Consider the following 16,312-nt stretch of genomic DNA (forward strand, 5'->3'; position numbering starts at 1 on the left):
GCTTAAAATTTTAGGGTTCTCTTTTGCAGTAGTTGCTTTTAGTTCTTGAAATATCTGAAGGTACTGAAGAGGAATTAAGTATAGGCCCATGGTCCAACCGTGCTAGGACAAAGAACGTTTTCTTACTAGCATCTTAAACTGCACTTACTAGAGACCATCTCTGAAATAAGCTTAACCCCTAGGATATTGGAAAAAGCCGTCAAAGGACCAAGATCTTTTAACTGGGTAACAAAGCATTGAGACTCATGTGAAAGTGTGTGTCACAATAAGACATTAGTGTAAAAGCGGTATTTTTAATTTGCAGTTTATTCTTAACCTGTGAAGAAAGATACAGGGGGTTTAAGTAATTTGTTTTCTTATATCTTAAAATAACGAGTTAGATTTCTGAACCCAAAATGAAGTAACATTATATTTAAAATATCTACAGTGACCTCTATCCCATAAGTGGAAATATTTCAAAACAAAGGTTTATCCAGTGAACTCTATTAACACACAAGCATTCTGCGCTAGTCAACGTTGTTTAAGTTGTTTCCCTTCAACAGTAGAACATGTCTTTTCTGAGACACAAATGCGAGAAAACTCTCATTATGCAGTCTTTGTTCATCTACTTTACAATCTATTCAACACTTATTAGAGAAAGGAGTGAGCTTGATATTGACATAAAAACGTCAAAACTACTGTCTGCAATTAAGAAATTCATCCTCACTGTAGTACACAATGTGGAATCACAGCACATTAAAACAAATGTAATTTAAGCAAGAGACTTGCTCTCTCATTTACACTAATGGATTGCTCACAGGTTTTAAAACTGGACAAAAACAAATTTAAACTTATGTTAGGCCACTGCTGTGTGACTACTGAAATGTAAATGAGAAACTATTTTGTAAGCTAATTATAAAGGAGCACTATAATTTTGGACAGCAGGTGTTTTATGCTGTAATGGGAGGGCATAAAAAGAATCTTTTGTCTGACCACTTCTTTCACTATTACTAGCCTCAAAAATTGCAGTTTTGCTCCAAGTAAGGCAACACTCAATATTGTCTTAATAATGAAAATGTTTTATGAGACTTCAATGACAATTTGAAAGGTTCTCTGAAAAGCAAGTAAGAAATGATAGTACAGAACGGAGAGATTTGACTGATAAGAGTGCGTACTGATGCACCATGAAGGATGATCTAACTACTTTCTAGTGTATCTTTGCCTCTTATGCAAAATTTAATGTATATCCCTTATGAATGGAAATATTTTAATGGACACTTACGTTGCTGAATATTCAAAGAGACCATAATAAGGGTTAAACATCTCCTTGGACAAGAGAAAAAACCATTCTCTGGCCACACCTCCATAGTCAAGTCCTTTTTCTGACTCAAATTCAATCCAGAGCCTGGCTTTCAGTACATCAGGTCTCTTCACAGACATGATTCTTCTGTAGGACTCCTCAAAAATATTATTTCTGTGTAGCTTCATCTCAAACCTGTTTGGTATATCAGCCTATGTGAAAGGAGATGATATTATACTTGTTAGTCTCAATAAATAAGTCTTCAGGCAAATTAGTGACCAGTGGTAACAACTAAATGACAGATTAGACATCTGATGTATAAAGTTTCCCCTTATTTTTGTTTTCCAGTGCTCTCCAGGTCTACAGGTTGATAGCAGATGGTAAACTAGCTAAGTTCCAGTACAGTGGTTCAGAGATTGCTATGATATTTGACAAAACAATGAAAACAACAAGAAAAGTAACAAACAAACAGAACCCCCCCTGAGAAAACAACTGATGATACTATGCTCTCTTTTAAGGGCATTTTAGCTTAAAATGGTAACAAATGCACAAGATTTATGCCACTGCTTTACTCACATATCTGTAAAGGCCAGAACAGTTTCACAACAAGAACACCTACAGTACCATACACACAACAGAACTGAATTGCAAAACTGTAAACAAAAGAGAATCGGGCTGCCAAAATGTTTTAGAAGTTCTGTCTAAATAGGAGGGAGCTAACGCCCATTATGATTTAGCCCAGGGAGCTAGATTCAGAAAAGACAGAAGAGAACCGAGTTAAGAATTTGCAGAAAGAAGACTGGATGAACGGATAAACATGACTGTTACAGCCATGTATAGTTTTCCAGATAAAACTGACTTGAAACAACTGTTTCAGAAGGTTTGCTTTTTCCTGACAACTGAAGTGCTTATTGTGTGCAATCACTGGTCAAACAACGTGAAAATTCAATGAGCTATCAACAAACAGGTAAAGACATTGGCAAGTCCCTCTTCAAATTATAGCTGGTGTTGCCAAGGCTCTTTACTGTTAATTATGAGTCAATATCACATGCAAGCTAATACTGAATGCTCTCTTATGTTAAAGATGTTACTGAAAATACTTTTTTTCCACAGAACAAGAACTCTAAAAGCTTGTGCCAGATACAGCACAACTGTAGGCTCTGCTCTGCCAACTTGGTCCAGCTCTGCCCTTCAAAGTCCATTGTTGAAGATGAAGGAAAATATCAATCCTCAAGCCTATTTTCAACCTAAAGGCTTGTAAACTAACATACCAATTAGTCTCAGTTGCAATGCGAAACAGTGAATCATTGCTACTTCTTTGCTGGCTCATTACTTTGATTTTGCATTCGTATAGAAAACCGTGAGTCTTAAAGATTTGTAAATGTTTTTGTTGAGAAATCAATAAAATTCAAACTTTTCTTCATTTTTTTGGTTCCTACTTAACCCTTTAGGAGTAGCACAAGAAAAATTGGCAAGTATATGTTATAGCAAGATACAACACCATTCTGTATCTATGCTTGGGGTAGTCTGTTGTTTCTCCCAGACATAGCATAATTGATTCCAACACAAAGCAGCATTTTCTACTCACTGGTTTCTTTAACTTCTTCCGGAAATAGTCATATTTCTGTTTGAACTCCCTGGAATACGGAACTGCCTATCAGAGAGAGGATCATAAATACAGATTATTCCAGCTATTTAGCAGTTTGATATTCCAACATTATTTAAACAAAAAGAAATTTAAAGACATGTTATCTACATATGTATGCCATAGGTCATCTAATAAAACCCACCATGCATGAAGTAGAGGAGCCAAAATTTTCCCATTTCTCAGTGTGTAATTTATTAAAAGGTATGAAAACTTTTGACCCAGTTCTTCTGTTTATCAACTACTTACCCTCATTTTTTTTCTCCTTTTAGGAACAGAAAAGAGGAAAAACAATTTTTAACACAGACAAAAAAACGTGGAATGTATTGCTGCCATCCATGTGTCTCATTAGGAAACAATGAGCATGCTGCCATATGATACTGAATTTAAAAAAAAAAACTAGCGTTACCATGAAATATGGATTTGCGCAGCTGAAAGAGCTACGCATTGTTAGGTGCTACTCAAAAGACACAAGATTCAAAGAATTTTGAAAATGAACCTAAGAACAAGTTAAGGGGCTCCAGTAAAGCTGTGACATTAACAACAAGCACTGTTTGCCCTCCAAAAAGTGCAGGACACCTTGTATACCTACACAGCAGGGTCAACCAGGCAGGGGAATGTCCATGGCTAGAAATTATCTTTTCAACCCGATGTGAATGAATCTAATTCTTAATAATTTAGATAATTAATAATTATATAATTAATTCATTTATATAAAATAATTTATATAATTCATATATAGTTTAATATTAAAACTACTTTGTAAATTACTTATAATGAAAATATACACCGCCATAATGTCTTTAATCCAGAACCTTAAAGCATTTCACAAACAAATTAACATTCTTTTGAACCAAGTACAAGTCACTGTGTAATATTTATCTGAATACTCACTCAATGCAGCTGCTTGTGAGTTAGACCACATTTTTAAGTAACAGAGGCATAACAGCACAATTTTAGAAGTTTAAAAAAAAAAGGCACAGTGAAGGTTGGTAGAATTACATTAATCAGCAGAGCTGGAAACTGGTTTCTGGCATATGTCAATGCCCCTTAACAAATGCCACAGGTCTCTGAAATATTTACATTGATTTCCAGATACCTGAAAAGCCTCTCGGGATGATCCCAGGCATGCACAAATCAAGGTTCAACAAAGGTTCTCACAAGCTCTGTCATTCAGAGTTTTGAAAGATATTTCTATTTTAACACTGTGCTCCTCTTTCCTGCTAACACGCTGTATAGGTAAACAAGGATTTGACACTAAGCTAGAAGATAGCCATGTTTGATGTTAATCCATACGCCACTCGCTGATCATCACAGTAGTCAGCAAGATGACAGTGTTCTTTTCTGCCACCTACTTGTCTTCATCAGACTCCTTTGCTTTAGCACCAGATAGGAAATGCATACAAACGTCCAAAAACGCCAAGCCTTTTAAGGTACCAAGTAGTACCAGACCCAAAAGCACTGAACTGCATCAGCCATCAAGCAGGAGTACAGATAAGAGCCATCCATACTCCTGACTGCCAGTCCTGTAACTGCCACCTAGATTATTCAGCCTTCAGATGAAACGGCCATAAAAGAAAGTTGTTAATTAAACTAATGAACAGGAATAGGCTGGAAAAGTGACACTATGACAGGTACAGGTCTGGCTCTAACAAATAACTGCTATGTATTTAAGTAAGATTCTGTGGCTTTTTTGACAATTTTTTGAGAATTAAGAATCCTTAATTCTCTGGTTTTTGACACCATATACAATATCAATTTAATCAGGATTTGGAAAGAGCCTTGGAAAAAAAGAAAAAAAAAAAAAAGCTTCTTGGCCTTGATCATAATGTTTTCCAACCACCTCCTTACTTTCCTTTGCTCTACTGTTCCTTCAAGATGAAAGAGTAGACCTAGTAAAACAGCTAGCTAAACAGATGAAGTGTGATTTCTTGGGAGCAAAAGAATGATTCTGAATTCCACAGGACTGCAGAATTTACATTCTCTGTTCCCTGAACGCTGAATCACAAATTGCAAAGCTCTGGTTCAAGATCAGTTTCTGGGTGAGGACTGGGATTTTGGGGCAGGAAAGGTATGGGCTGGTCTTGAATTAGATTCTGGATGTAGGTGAGAGTGGGAGGTGGAAATATTTCTATATGAGTTTTCTTTTGTGGACGATGAGACATTAAAAATTAAAAAAAAAATCAAACTAAATCATTTTACTCTGATGATAATATGATTTTACTACAGCCATTAAATTATCTTTCAACATGTTTCCATTGTTTAAATGCAACGTGAAATGCAATTTAAGTAGTTCTTTGTTTTTCTCATGGCACCAAAAATACTGTTAAAATCATTAAGGTGAATCCTTAATGCTTATATGGCTGTAAAATGGATTTGATCTTGCTTTCTCTTAAAAAAAAAAAAGCACACAAATAACCGTTATTTACTTAATGGGATCATGACTGACCCTTATTATTTTGAAACAAAATTTCCCAGATAGTCTTTCTGATTTATGCTTAACATTTCTGGGAACATAAACATTAAGAATTTGTATAGCATACTGTATATTAGTATCTCAAGCATTAAGTGCATGATAAATGGGTAAATCACTCCAAAAGCAATTATGTTCAAACAAGTGATTATTATTAATGTTATTAATAAACAAGAGCAATTGGAATTACACCATGCAGTAGTTAATCTGCTGTATCCTGAGACCCTTAAAAATCCTGAGGATTTACCCAAAATAAAAATATATTCTTGGCACCTGGAAACATCTTAGGGTTGGAAGTCTGATCACTCAGAATACCATAAAATGGCATAAACTGGCATAAACCAGCATAAAAAGGTCAAAGAATCACTCCATATAGTTGATGTTTTCAAAATTTGATATTAAAGTAAAAGCATGTATTTATTTTTTCTAAGGCTGATATTCTGAAATCTCTTAGTTTATCTGCAGTAAGTTTTATGTCTCTTAAAACTGATACACCCAATTTTTGTCTTTTTTACACTCTGAATCCACAGTCACAACTCTCCCATATTGAGTGGAAACAGCTTCTTGTTATCCAGAAATCCAAAAATTAATAGCGCAGTGTCTCAGCTCAGTAAAATTCTGTTGTCAGTAATGACCCAGATAATGGGCAAATACGAACAGTTCTCCTATACTCATCCCTAAAACCTTACAACCCAGGATTCAGCACAAAGAATGTGGTCTGAAATTCCCAAGATCTTCTGACTTGCGATTCAGGGTGGATATGTGCCCTTCACATAGCTTAATACAGAAACATACTATTTTAACACAATGGAGGAAAAAAAGATAATATGCAAAGATTTAATACTGTTTGTTCCATACTAAGTAATTTATAATATCAGGAAGTGTGGAGAAAGAAAAAATCTGAAGAATATTTTACACTTAGATTATTTTAGATGTAATTTATTTAAAAACACATTTTCCCACCAGTTCATCCGTTTGGATGTCAAAAATAAGCTAAAGATATCACTCTACTACTGTCCTGAAATTTCATCATCACAATAAGCAGCAAATAAAAGCAAAAACCATGCTGAAATCTTAATTTTTTTTATTTTTCAGCCAGGGATCATATCAGTAATGGATCCCTTTCAGAAACCACACTCATCATTATCGTTTAGTGCAGAAAGCTTCGTGTTGCAGGAGGAGGAGAATGGAACAAATGAGAAATGATGGGTTTCCATGTGTTTCAGAGCGTGAAACGCCATTCAGACTATTTAGCTATGCAGCTTCCGAATGGATGGATTTTCACTCAGAAATAACACAACAATATAAAAAATTAAAACCAGCCAAACAAGAGAGTCTCTATCCTTCTGAAGAGCCTTCTCTTCCTCCCTGCTGAAATAGAGGTATTCTGCGATTCACTGTTATATCTACAGATGAAGAATGTTTCCTAGACACTCCAAGCAGAAGCCAATTTCACATGCTAATGGCTACAAGACAGGAATCTTACTGTACCACTGGAAAAATTCCCAAGTTAGGTAGCTACTGCTAGGAAAGCCTCCAAATCCATCCAATTCGAACCTACTATCTGACCTGGGAATAGCGTGCACAGCACTGTAGTTCCAAATGTTCCAGTGATTTCTAATTAGCCCACTACTGCTTTTGCACCACTGGCAGCTGGCAGGCTGCACTCCAGCCTGTGCGAAACCAAATAGGGTCAACAGAGTGGTACAACCCTTTGAATGCCGCGGACAAGGCATCAGTTCTGGGACACCGTGGCAGGCTGTCACATGACGGCAGCTCCCCCTGCTCTTGCAGACTCACAAAAGCTGGCACCTGAGCCTCCCACGTCCATCAGGAAAAGGCAATGTGAGGCAGAGGTCCTGCTTCCTGGTCTGTTCATCAGGCAGAGTCTGACCTGATCCGGACAACCGACATGACCTGCTGCTCGTTAATGCCTCCTTCCTATACCAAATGTACGTGAGTCACACCGTTTAATGGAAAAAAACCATAGCAGTACTTACTGGACCAGTAATTGCCGGGTTCTGCAGTCTAGGGTCTTCCCACTGGGTAATTTTATTATCTGTAAATAACAAAAGAAATTATATCATTACTTAACTGTTACCACACTGTGAATTTATGTTGTTTTTTTCTCCCTACAACTGTTTTCCCTACCATTTCCACAACTTAGTTTTTCAGGGTTAGAAAAGGCTGCATTCACCCATCTATGTCAAAACCCCATCACACTGTTTAGTTGAAAACACTCATTCAAAAATGCAAAACTACAACAGAATCCAGTGTATTTACACTGCTTTTATTTCAACGTCTGTAGTAGTAAACATGTTCTATTTGAACATGGTCTTGGATTCAACTAATATTAGAAATACACAGACTTCATGCCTGAAAGGTAAAGGAACCCAAAAACTTTGTCAAATGACAGACTAAGTTTACTTTTTTGAAATTTTGCATAACGATAGCCAAAATATAATACTTATAAAAGACAGTCTGTATTTAAATTTGGAGGGAATAACATCTCTTTAAAAAAAAAAGTCCTAGACACTGATTTAATGAAAAGGTTATAGGACCATTAAGGGAGGCAAAATTATACAGTTATGGTATAAGAGATCATTCAGTTCTGACCAAAGGAGATTTTGGCAGTAACATGACAGAATCCAGTTCTTTTCATCTACAGCTTTTAAAAGCACCAGGAGGGTGCTATGGTAAGGTTATAGAGGACCATGGTGAAACTCTCCCTGCCTCCAGACAACTGCTCCTCACAAGATTCTGAACACAACAGAATCACAACAAAATGATGATGTTGCAACAATAAGACAATGCTCCAAAAACCAAACTAGATGCCACCTGCAATGGCAAGGTTTAAGTCATCCATTTCCTGCACTGAAAGGGCAATAATAATACCTCTGTTTGTTACACGCACTGCTTTATGAACTGTATATTAAGATAGTAGTCCAGATTTTAAGTTTTGTAATTGCTAGGTTTGGGAATAAACACACTAAGTTTCAAGAAAATTGTTTTTATGGCTACTATAGGTAAAAGCAAAGAACCAAACTCACTTATATTAAGACACAAGTATTTTCCACGTTTCTACAGTTGGAAAAGACCTGTAAGTCTTGAGCATCCCAAGCTAGTTTTAAGATGGACTGGGATTTGAAAGGTGACATTCATTAAACGTTAACTGAAGAAAATTTAGAAAGATCACAAGCACATTTCAAGAAATTTGATCTATCAGTTAATTTAATATTAAAATACTATTTTATTTCCCTTTACATTAAGTCTATTTAGTGCTTATCAAACTTATGGAGGAAGGCTGTTAGACTGACAGCTCCAGAAACCACGAGATCCACAGACCAGAGCCTGCCATAAAGGCGTGATGCCTAATCTCGCCCTTTTCATCTTGCTTCAACCTATTCAGTCAAATTTCCTTCTACAAAGTTTACTGGTTTTATACCAATTCATTTCTTATACCTACTTGAAATTGACAGCCACAAATCATGGTGAAAGTCTTCTATGAAATCAAAGATAATAGAACTGGAAATGACTGCAAGTTTGTCTATTCTTTCTTATTGCCCTACATACTTAAGAGCGTATGATGTTACTGAAAAATCTTTGTCTAAATTTTTTTCAAAGTATTACAGTGACAGGGACTTCATATTATAAATGCTATTCTGGGCTTATATGTCCCCAAAATTAGAAAGGTCTAACCTGAACTACTCTACCTGGAATCGTAGCTTGAGATTCTCTGTCTTATCCAAAGTGGATGTGGATAACAAATTCATTCCTTTTGCAGCACATTTTTGAAAATCTACCATTTCTCTTGAGTTTTCACACAAATAAAATACTCTGTCTTTCCTCATAAATCAGGCTCTAGGGCCTTTGAGGGTTCCCTCTTCTCTCTGTTTCCTCTGGTCCCTTTCCAAGTGGTCCGCTATTTTCTTGAAGTTTGGGACCCCATGCCAGATACAGTATTATCATAGCCAAGACATTATCAGTGCTGATGAGATTACAAGGATTACTTCAGGTCTTATTTAAGACACTCCTGTTGATACATCACAGGATAAGTTAACTCATGTTCAGTTGATAATATTTTTCATGCTCTTTTCAACCAAAATTCTGCTAATTATTCCTATTCTGAGTAATACTTTGCAATTCTTATTAAACAGCATCTTACTTCACACTACAATGGCAATTTGCCAGACTCATTCTGATTTCTCATCCTGTTCCAGTGAGCACCTCTCACCTCTCCTATGCTGTTGTTTTCTGCTGAACTAATGAGTACATTCCCCCTAATTCATTGTTCTAATCACTAATGAATATATTGAAAAATGGTGGATCCAACACAGACTTTGAGGGGAATCCATTTAATATATCCATCCCTCTGTCAGTGAACCACTGATAACCGTTCTGCATATGGTTGGAAAACCTTTGTGCTTTTCTTTATGATACCTTCCAACAAGTAGATCATATTTTCCTGTAAGGCTCCTAGGAAATGCAGAAGTATATGCATGCTACAATGAATAGAAAATACTATTTTATTCATGGATGGTAAATAATGTTGCCTTAGCTAGCTAAGGACCAATCATGGAAAACTAGAGACTGTATTTTTTGCTAAAAGATTGACTGCTGCAGAAATTAGAACTGTTTACAGTTAAAATCTAAAAATATTGTATTTTCAGGCTACTATGTTACAACTAATACCTAAATTATTTTAACAGTACTTTGCTTTACTGGTTTATATGGCATGCTTAATAGCAGTTTGTGTTGCTCCACTAGAGGAGGTTTCTGTGCTCGTTGCATTAGACTTTTTTACAGTTTCTCTCAGGGATGAGAAAAACATTTCAAAAATAGGACAACAATATTAATTATGCAGAAGAATTACAAAATGTATCTGGGGAATCAGGACATCGGGACATTAATAGTAGCTGAATCTGTTAACACTTTCAACATTTATACTGTATTCTAATAATGAAACTGACTACATTTGTTGCATCTTAACTAATTGCTTTAGCAGAGAATGACTGAAATGATGGCCAGTTTATCATAGTAATGGACTACTGAGACTTGCATATTTAGGGTGAGCTCAGCTGATCGCACCCATGACTGATTTCAGCATATGCTCTCGAGTTCGTCATGAAACAAGTAAGAGTCAGCAGGCTCTGTCACAAACCTATCATTATGGCCAAGTGTCATTGCCCTTCCCAATACTGTGAAAATAAATGCTACTATTGAGATTGCTCAAGCCAAATCACTGAGCACTGAATGCTGTTTGCAGTCATTCCCTAAATACGGAGCACAACATTATCACAATGGAGCTGCAACGTGTCCACTGTAATACCACTGGCACCACCTCTTCTCCTAGAGTCCACTTGTAATTGTAGTGGTGTGGCACCAGGTTGAGACCAAATGGGTATTTGCTGGAAACAAGCAGCATTATTAAAAAAAACCCTCTGGAGTTTTGTAAAAACTGCTATATAAAAAGCAAAAAAACCCTCAGATCAAAAGAGGGACTAGAGAGAGATTTCAGATGCAAATAAATTTAGTTTTATAACAATTATAAAGTCTTTGGGGAATTCTAATTAACATACAACTTTAACATTCCATTTACTTTTAGAGACTAACACATGCTTAAGCAGATTTAGAAGACTGAAAAATTACAGCTTTTTAAAGGAGGTTGGGAGGCTCAACAATTATACAGATATTTTAAATAAGACAGTTTTGTTCTGTGACTCTTCAGTGGCAGCAGTTTAGAATAATTTGCCATATTTAAGGTTCCAGATATCTGTTGGGAAAAACAATTTTAAAGAATAATAATTCTGTACTGATATTTGAGAGAGGTTAATCTTGTGCTTGATGAGTGTATTATTTCTAATTTTTATTTAAAACTATTTCTACAATTTCAAAATTTGTATTACTTTAGAGACAGTCTTTTAATAATAAGATAAATATAGGAGTCAGTGTTACTGGTACTGAAGGAGAAACATAATACTATCAAATATGTGTAATAGTTTAAGATTTTAATTCTTTAAGTTTTGCATAGCATATCTACCCTCTTCTAATGGTTTTATGAGTTATCTATTTCTGTGAAGATTATGCCATCAGTAGAAATACCTCATTAAAAAGTGCAGCTGAAGTCTTAAAAAAAAAAAGAAGAAGAAGGAGAAGAAACAACCACCCAACCTTTCTGGGCTGCTTTGTTTTCAAACAACAACAAAAACTCACACAGTAGTTCTGAGATGCTGTAATAAGACAAGTCTACAATGAAACATCACTTACACTAGAACTTCATTAACAGAACTGAATAATATTAATGGGCTGGGTGCAGTTTAACATGCTATAAATAGGAAATAAGATCAGAATCAGCACTGCCACAAGACCTTCTTAAAGGAGAGGAAAGAGTACTTATCAGTGCTAATTTCTCCACTGCCTATATGTGGAGTTGTGGCTATATTATCTTTTCTCATCTTATTTTCTATTCCTAGTGTATATTTTAATTTATTAAGTGCAAATAAGCCATGGGATCATCAACAACAACAACAACGAATCCAAAATATCAACAAGAACAAAAGAAACCACAAAGAAGAAATGTTAATGCTTCACAAGTCAGAGAGGGACAAAGCTTGATGAGCCAATTAAAAGCAAGCTTTCGGTGAATATACAGTACCGTATGAGGGCACTAAGTCTCTGGTATCAATGTCTCCACATATCAACACCTGGCTTCCTAAATGAAGAGTAAAATTATAAAGCTTTCACTTCAATATTTATTACGTCCCTTTGTCTATTTGCTGTAGTACCTGAGTGCTTACTTACTATGGTCTATATAAAACGTTCTTCCATCCAAATGTATTCTTTCCTCCCAACCAGGCTGGAATTGGGAAATAAAAAAAAAAGAGAGAAAATAAGTGAAATACTACCACTTTCACATAGCATGAAGTAATACATTATCCACACCTACTTAAATTGTCTGATAGATGCTTGTGAGGTAGAAAACACAAAATCACAGACGCATTATGCCAAGGCCAAAAATCTAGGAAGATTCAAAGAACTGGCTATTTATACAGGTAACTGTATCCAATACAGTAAATATTTTTTTAAAGCTTGGAAGTGGAAACTTCTTGCATCACGGTTTATATCCATTTCCTACTAAGAGGAAATGATCACAAAGAATAGACTGTCCATCATTGGTTAGATTTGAGAGTTTCTGCTTCTACTTCCGAAATACATGTGAGTTATTTACTGTAACTATGTAAGCCAGGATCCCATTACAGTGGGACAAGAATGTCTAACCTAGTCCTCAATTTTTCCCCTTTTATCCATTCCCTTTTCTCATCTTCCAGATGATTATAGTATAGAAAGGAGAATAAATAGCACACTGTTAGTATATGCAATGCTGTCCAGTCTAGCACTCATTCCACCTGTATGCTCTGCATGAGCTTCAGACTTCTATAAAATACAGATGAGAAATGATTTCATTTCAATCTTTTTGAGAAACTCTTGCTAAATTCTGTAGTCATTCTTACCTCACTCAAAAATGGATTGTTTAACTGAGTTTAAATCTGTTACTGATTATATATTTCCAGTGCTATATGTCAGGCTATCTTGATTTCACTGCATGTTTTACCTCTCGCAATTAACAATAAATTGTAAACTGGCCCTTCAGTTACTCCCATGCAGTGCCTCCTATCCAAGCAATGTGTCCTCGAAGATTAATGCATGCTCAATGCATCTGAAGAATCGCAAAAGAACAGCTACTTCCACAGCTGTTTTCTTAAAGACAAATTGCATTACTGCTGTGTTGTAACCAGGAAATGCATCAAAACAAGTACATTCAGCTGTGCATAGTTTTCGATCTAATCAGTGATTCGAGACACTGGGCCTGACAAATGGCCTAGCTTGATTTAAATACAAGGCAAAAATTTTTGCTAATCATGACAAGGGCAATGAGATTTTAGGATGTTTTAGAGGAGGATGTCTGACCATAGGTGGTAACAGAGGTTATCATCCCTCACCAAAGGTAGCATTTGTCACCACTCTTGCCCAAAAGCAGCACTCGTGTGCTGGCAGAGTGTTCATCTAAGTAAACTACAACCCAGCTCAATGAAAATGAGTAGGATTAAAAACTTGTTATTCAAACTGTTTAAAACTAAAATAATTTAACCCGCCATGTCCTGTAAGGTGGGACAGTAGCCTCTTCTGCTGGCACAGCTGTTTGCAGACAGCTTGTCCGTAATACAGGCTGGAGCACTGAGCGTGCTGGTGACAATTAGTGGCTTGTTGTCACTAAGGTTTCCAGTGTTGCAAGTACAATTTCAATGGCAATTTCTCAAAAGTGCGCTTAGTATATATGAGGCAATGAGCTGAATTAACACTACACCATAAAAATCAGCACCTTAGAAAAAGTGCTTTCATGGACTAGTCTCTGCCATTAAGGATGCAGTTTTTTAAAAACAAAGCAAAGCTCTGTATTTGACATGGCTGTAAATCGATATTACACTTTGGTTACAAGTGTGACAAAACTTCTGTTGTTAAAGTGATAATTTTCTCTGCAGAATATGGAAGTTTCATTGAAAAATCAAAATTTACTTAGATTTCTGAATGCCAATATATGCTGGTACATTAATAGAGCTTGCTTTGAACAATCTGCTCCAGTAACAGGTAATTATCGAAAAGCACATAGAGATAAAACGAAGGTAAGTTTCTTCAAAGCTCAAAGCTTTAGATAAGCAAAGAAACATGCAATCATTTCAGAAATACTATGGGCTGGCTTCAAAGAGCCCGACTGATTCACAGATCACTGTAAATCTTTTTGGTGCTATATATAAACATAGCTTTAATTACTTCAGAAAAGTGATGACAGCAACATATGTGTCCACATACAATATATGACTGCAATAATAGATCAGATCACGTAAGATAGCAGGTATATATTAAAATACATACACATTATCACTTACAGGAAGAGGGCCTAAATCATTAGGGTTCAAAGATGCTTTTGATCTCAAATGCACTGGAAATTTCAGTCGTGGATCCTCCTATAACAGAAATATAGAATATAATAGAACTGTAAATCCAACAGATCAAGTTAGATCTACGTACTAAGTCAAACACAGAATTATCTGGAAAAGAAATCTTCCTACATTACAGTTGTTCTTTTTTTTTTTTTGAGAATAAAACATATAAAACAAAACATATAAAAGTGATAGAACATTTAGTATTCGGATGTGTCACATACTTTATTAGGATTCATATATTGAAATGATTTTTTTAAGTGTTAAGAGTTAGTTAGGGTGATGTAAGACTTCGACTCTATTAAGTGTGCTCTATCCAGAGATATGCTTCAAAAAATTCAAATTCTTAGGAATGCATGCACTCCCTTAAGTGGCATTTAAATACATATGTACATTTTTGGCTCTTAAAAACATAAGAGAAATAAGCCATCCTATCACAAAAAGGCTCGAAAATGATGAAAATGAGCTTCTTCCATTTTTATTAATGCACAGGTATTATTACATCAATGTCCCAAATGAGGCAAAAAGGGGCAAGTAAGATCAGTCACAGAAGACAAATCTAGACAAAAAATGCTTAAGATTTCCACACACATAATTTACCCACATGCACCTGGGAACACCATTAAGAACCACCATTAAAAATATGTCGTGTAAATAGTGGTCAGTGGGAATCTGAATGATGCCTAACAAATTAAAGTGCAACTCATATTTCAATGGTGATGTGAAATGCTGGGTCATCTTTGACATTTTTTCGTAGTGTAATTTTTTTTCTCCAATTTGTTGAGCAAAGTTGCAGAATTATTGAAAAATGGATCCTTATGACACAAACCAAATAATAAAATGGATTCTGTTAACTGAGGAAGATGAACATACATTATATTAATAAAAAAGCAGTACCAGTCACAGTGAAATACAATGCAATTATGGACAGTCTCAAACTAAACAACAATCCAAATCTGCATTGCACTGTATGCCTCTAAAGCTCAAATGTGGGGAATTTAAAGGACAGTACTGGTATGCAATGATTTGTCAAGCATTAAAAGGTCAAATACAAAATGCAAAACACTATTGTATGGTATATGATGTACAAATGCACCAAAATCTAAGAGGATATGAACAAATAAGTTTCCTTTCTCTGAGTGCAGCAATGGCAGCACTATAGTCATTTCACGAAATTAGCTACTCAAGTTTATTGCTACTGTGTGTGACTGCATGGAGGGTTCAGTGAGATTCCTACATCAGTTCTATGAAAAGTTAGGCTGACAAATCCCGCCTTAAAGACAAGACAAATGCCACAATAAAATGAGGGGTATATAGGCAGGAAAACAGAGACAGAAACATTTAAAAGATGGCAACTGATTTAAAATTCATTATCTAGAATTTCTCTTACCCACGTAGTAGTTTTAGTATTATGATCAATGAAGAAGGGCCTGCCGTTGGGTGCTATTCGCATCTCCCAGCCAGGAGGAAGGAAGCTTTGTGCAACTTTGTGTTGTGGTTTAGGAGAGTTGTAAGGTGAGGGCTGTGGAGACTGTGGATTGGAAAGGGTGTCCTTCACTGCTCTGCGCACAGGGGAGTCCTTGATACCCTGAAGAAAATGAAAGGTATTAAGATTTGTCAGATGTCACTCAATACTGTAAAATGAATAAAACATGGTCATCACAGCAAATAGTTTTTCATTCCAGATGTAATTAATACTAGAATTAAGTGCTGGGACTGATTTCCTAGAACTTACTTAGCTAAAGTCTGCTCCTTATAACATACCGGGCTTTTTGCTGTGAAGGACACAGTGTTTTATCACTTCCCTCTGCAATGATAATGTCCACAGTATTTACACTTGATTATATATTTTACTGCAACTGCCCTGTACATGTCAATATTTCATTTTATGAAGGAAAAAATAAAAGCATTGCTTT

General features: G+C 35.8%; 1 protein-coding gene across 4 annotated transcripts in view; it reads right to left on the bottom strand.

Moving 5' to 3' along the window:
- NEDD4L (neural precursor cell expressed, developmentally down-regulated 4-like, E3 ubiquitin protein ligase) overlaps nt 1-16,312 on the bottom strand; it is a 151,199-nt gene that overhangs the window by 16,487 nt on the left and 118,400 nt on the right. For 3 of the 4 annotated variants that reach the window (XM_009323056.1, XM_009323057.1, XM_009323055.1), the window contains 6 exons: nt 15,787-15,984; nt 14,343-14,420; nt 12,199-12,253; nt 7,398-7,456; nt 2,868-2,933; nt 1,262-1,491 (listed from right to left, as the gene is read on the bottom strand). In XM_009323056.1, the coding sequence (XP_009321331.1) occupies nt 1,262-1,491; nt 2,868-2,933; nt 7,398-7,456; nt 12,199-12,253; nt 14,343-14,420; nt 15,787-15,984 (686 nt within the window). Of the gene's footprint in view, nt 1-1,261; nt 1,492-2,867; nt 2,934-7,397; nt 7,457-12,052; nt 12,110-12,198; nt 12,254-14,342; nt 14,421-15,786; nt 15,985-16,312 lie in introns of all 4 variants that reach the window. The other variant, XM_009323054.1, reaches the window with a different exon arrangement.

The sequence above is a fragment of the Pygoscelis adeliae genome, unplaced genomic scaffold (assembly GCF_000699105.1).
Source record: "Pygoscelis adeliae isolate BGI_AS28 unplaced genomic scaffold, ASM69910v1 Scaffold174, whole genome shotgun sequence".
NCBI classification, from domain to species: Eukaryota; Metazoa; Chordata; class Aves; order Sphenisciformes; family Spheniscidae; genus Pygoscelis; species Pygoscelis adeliae.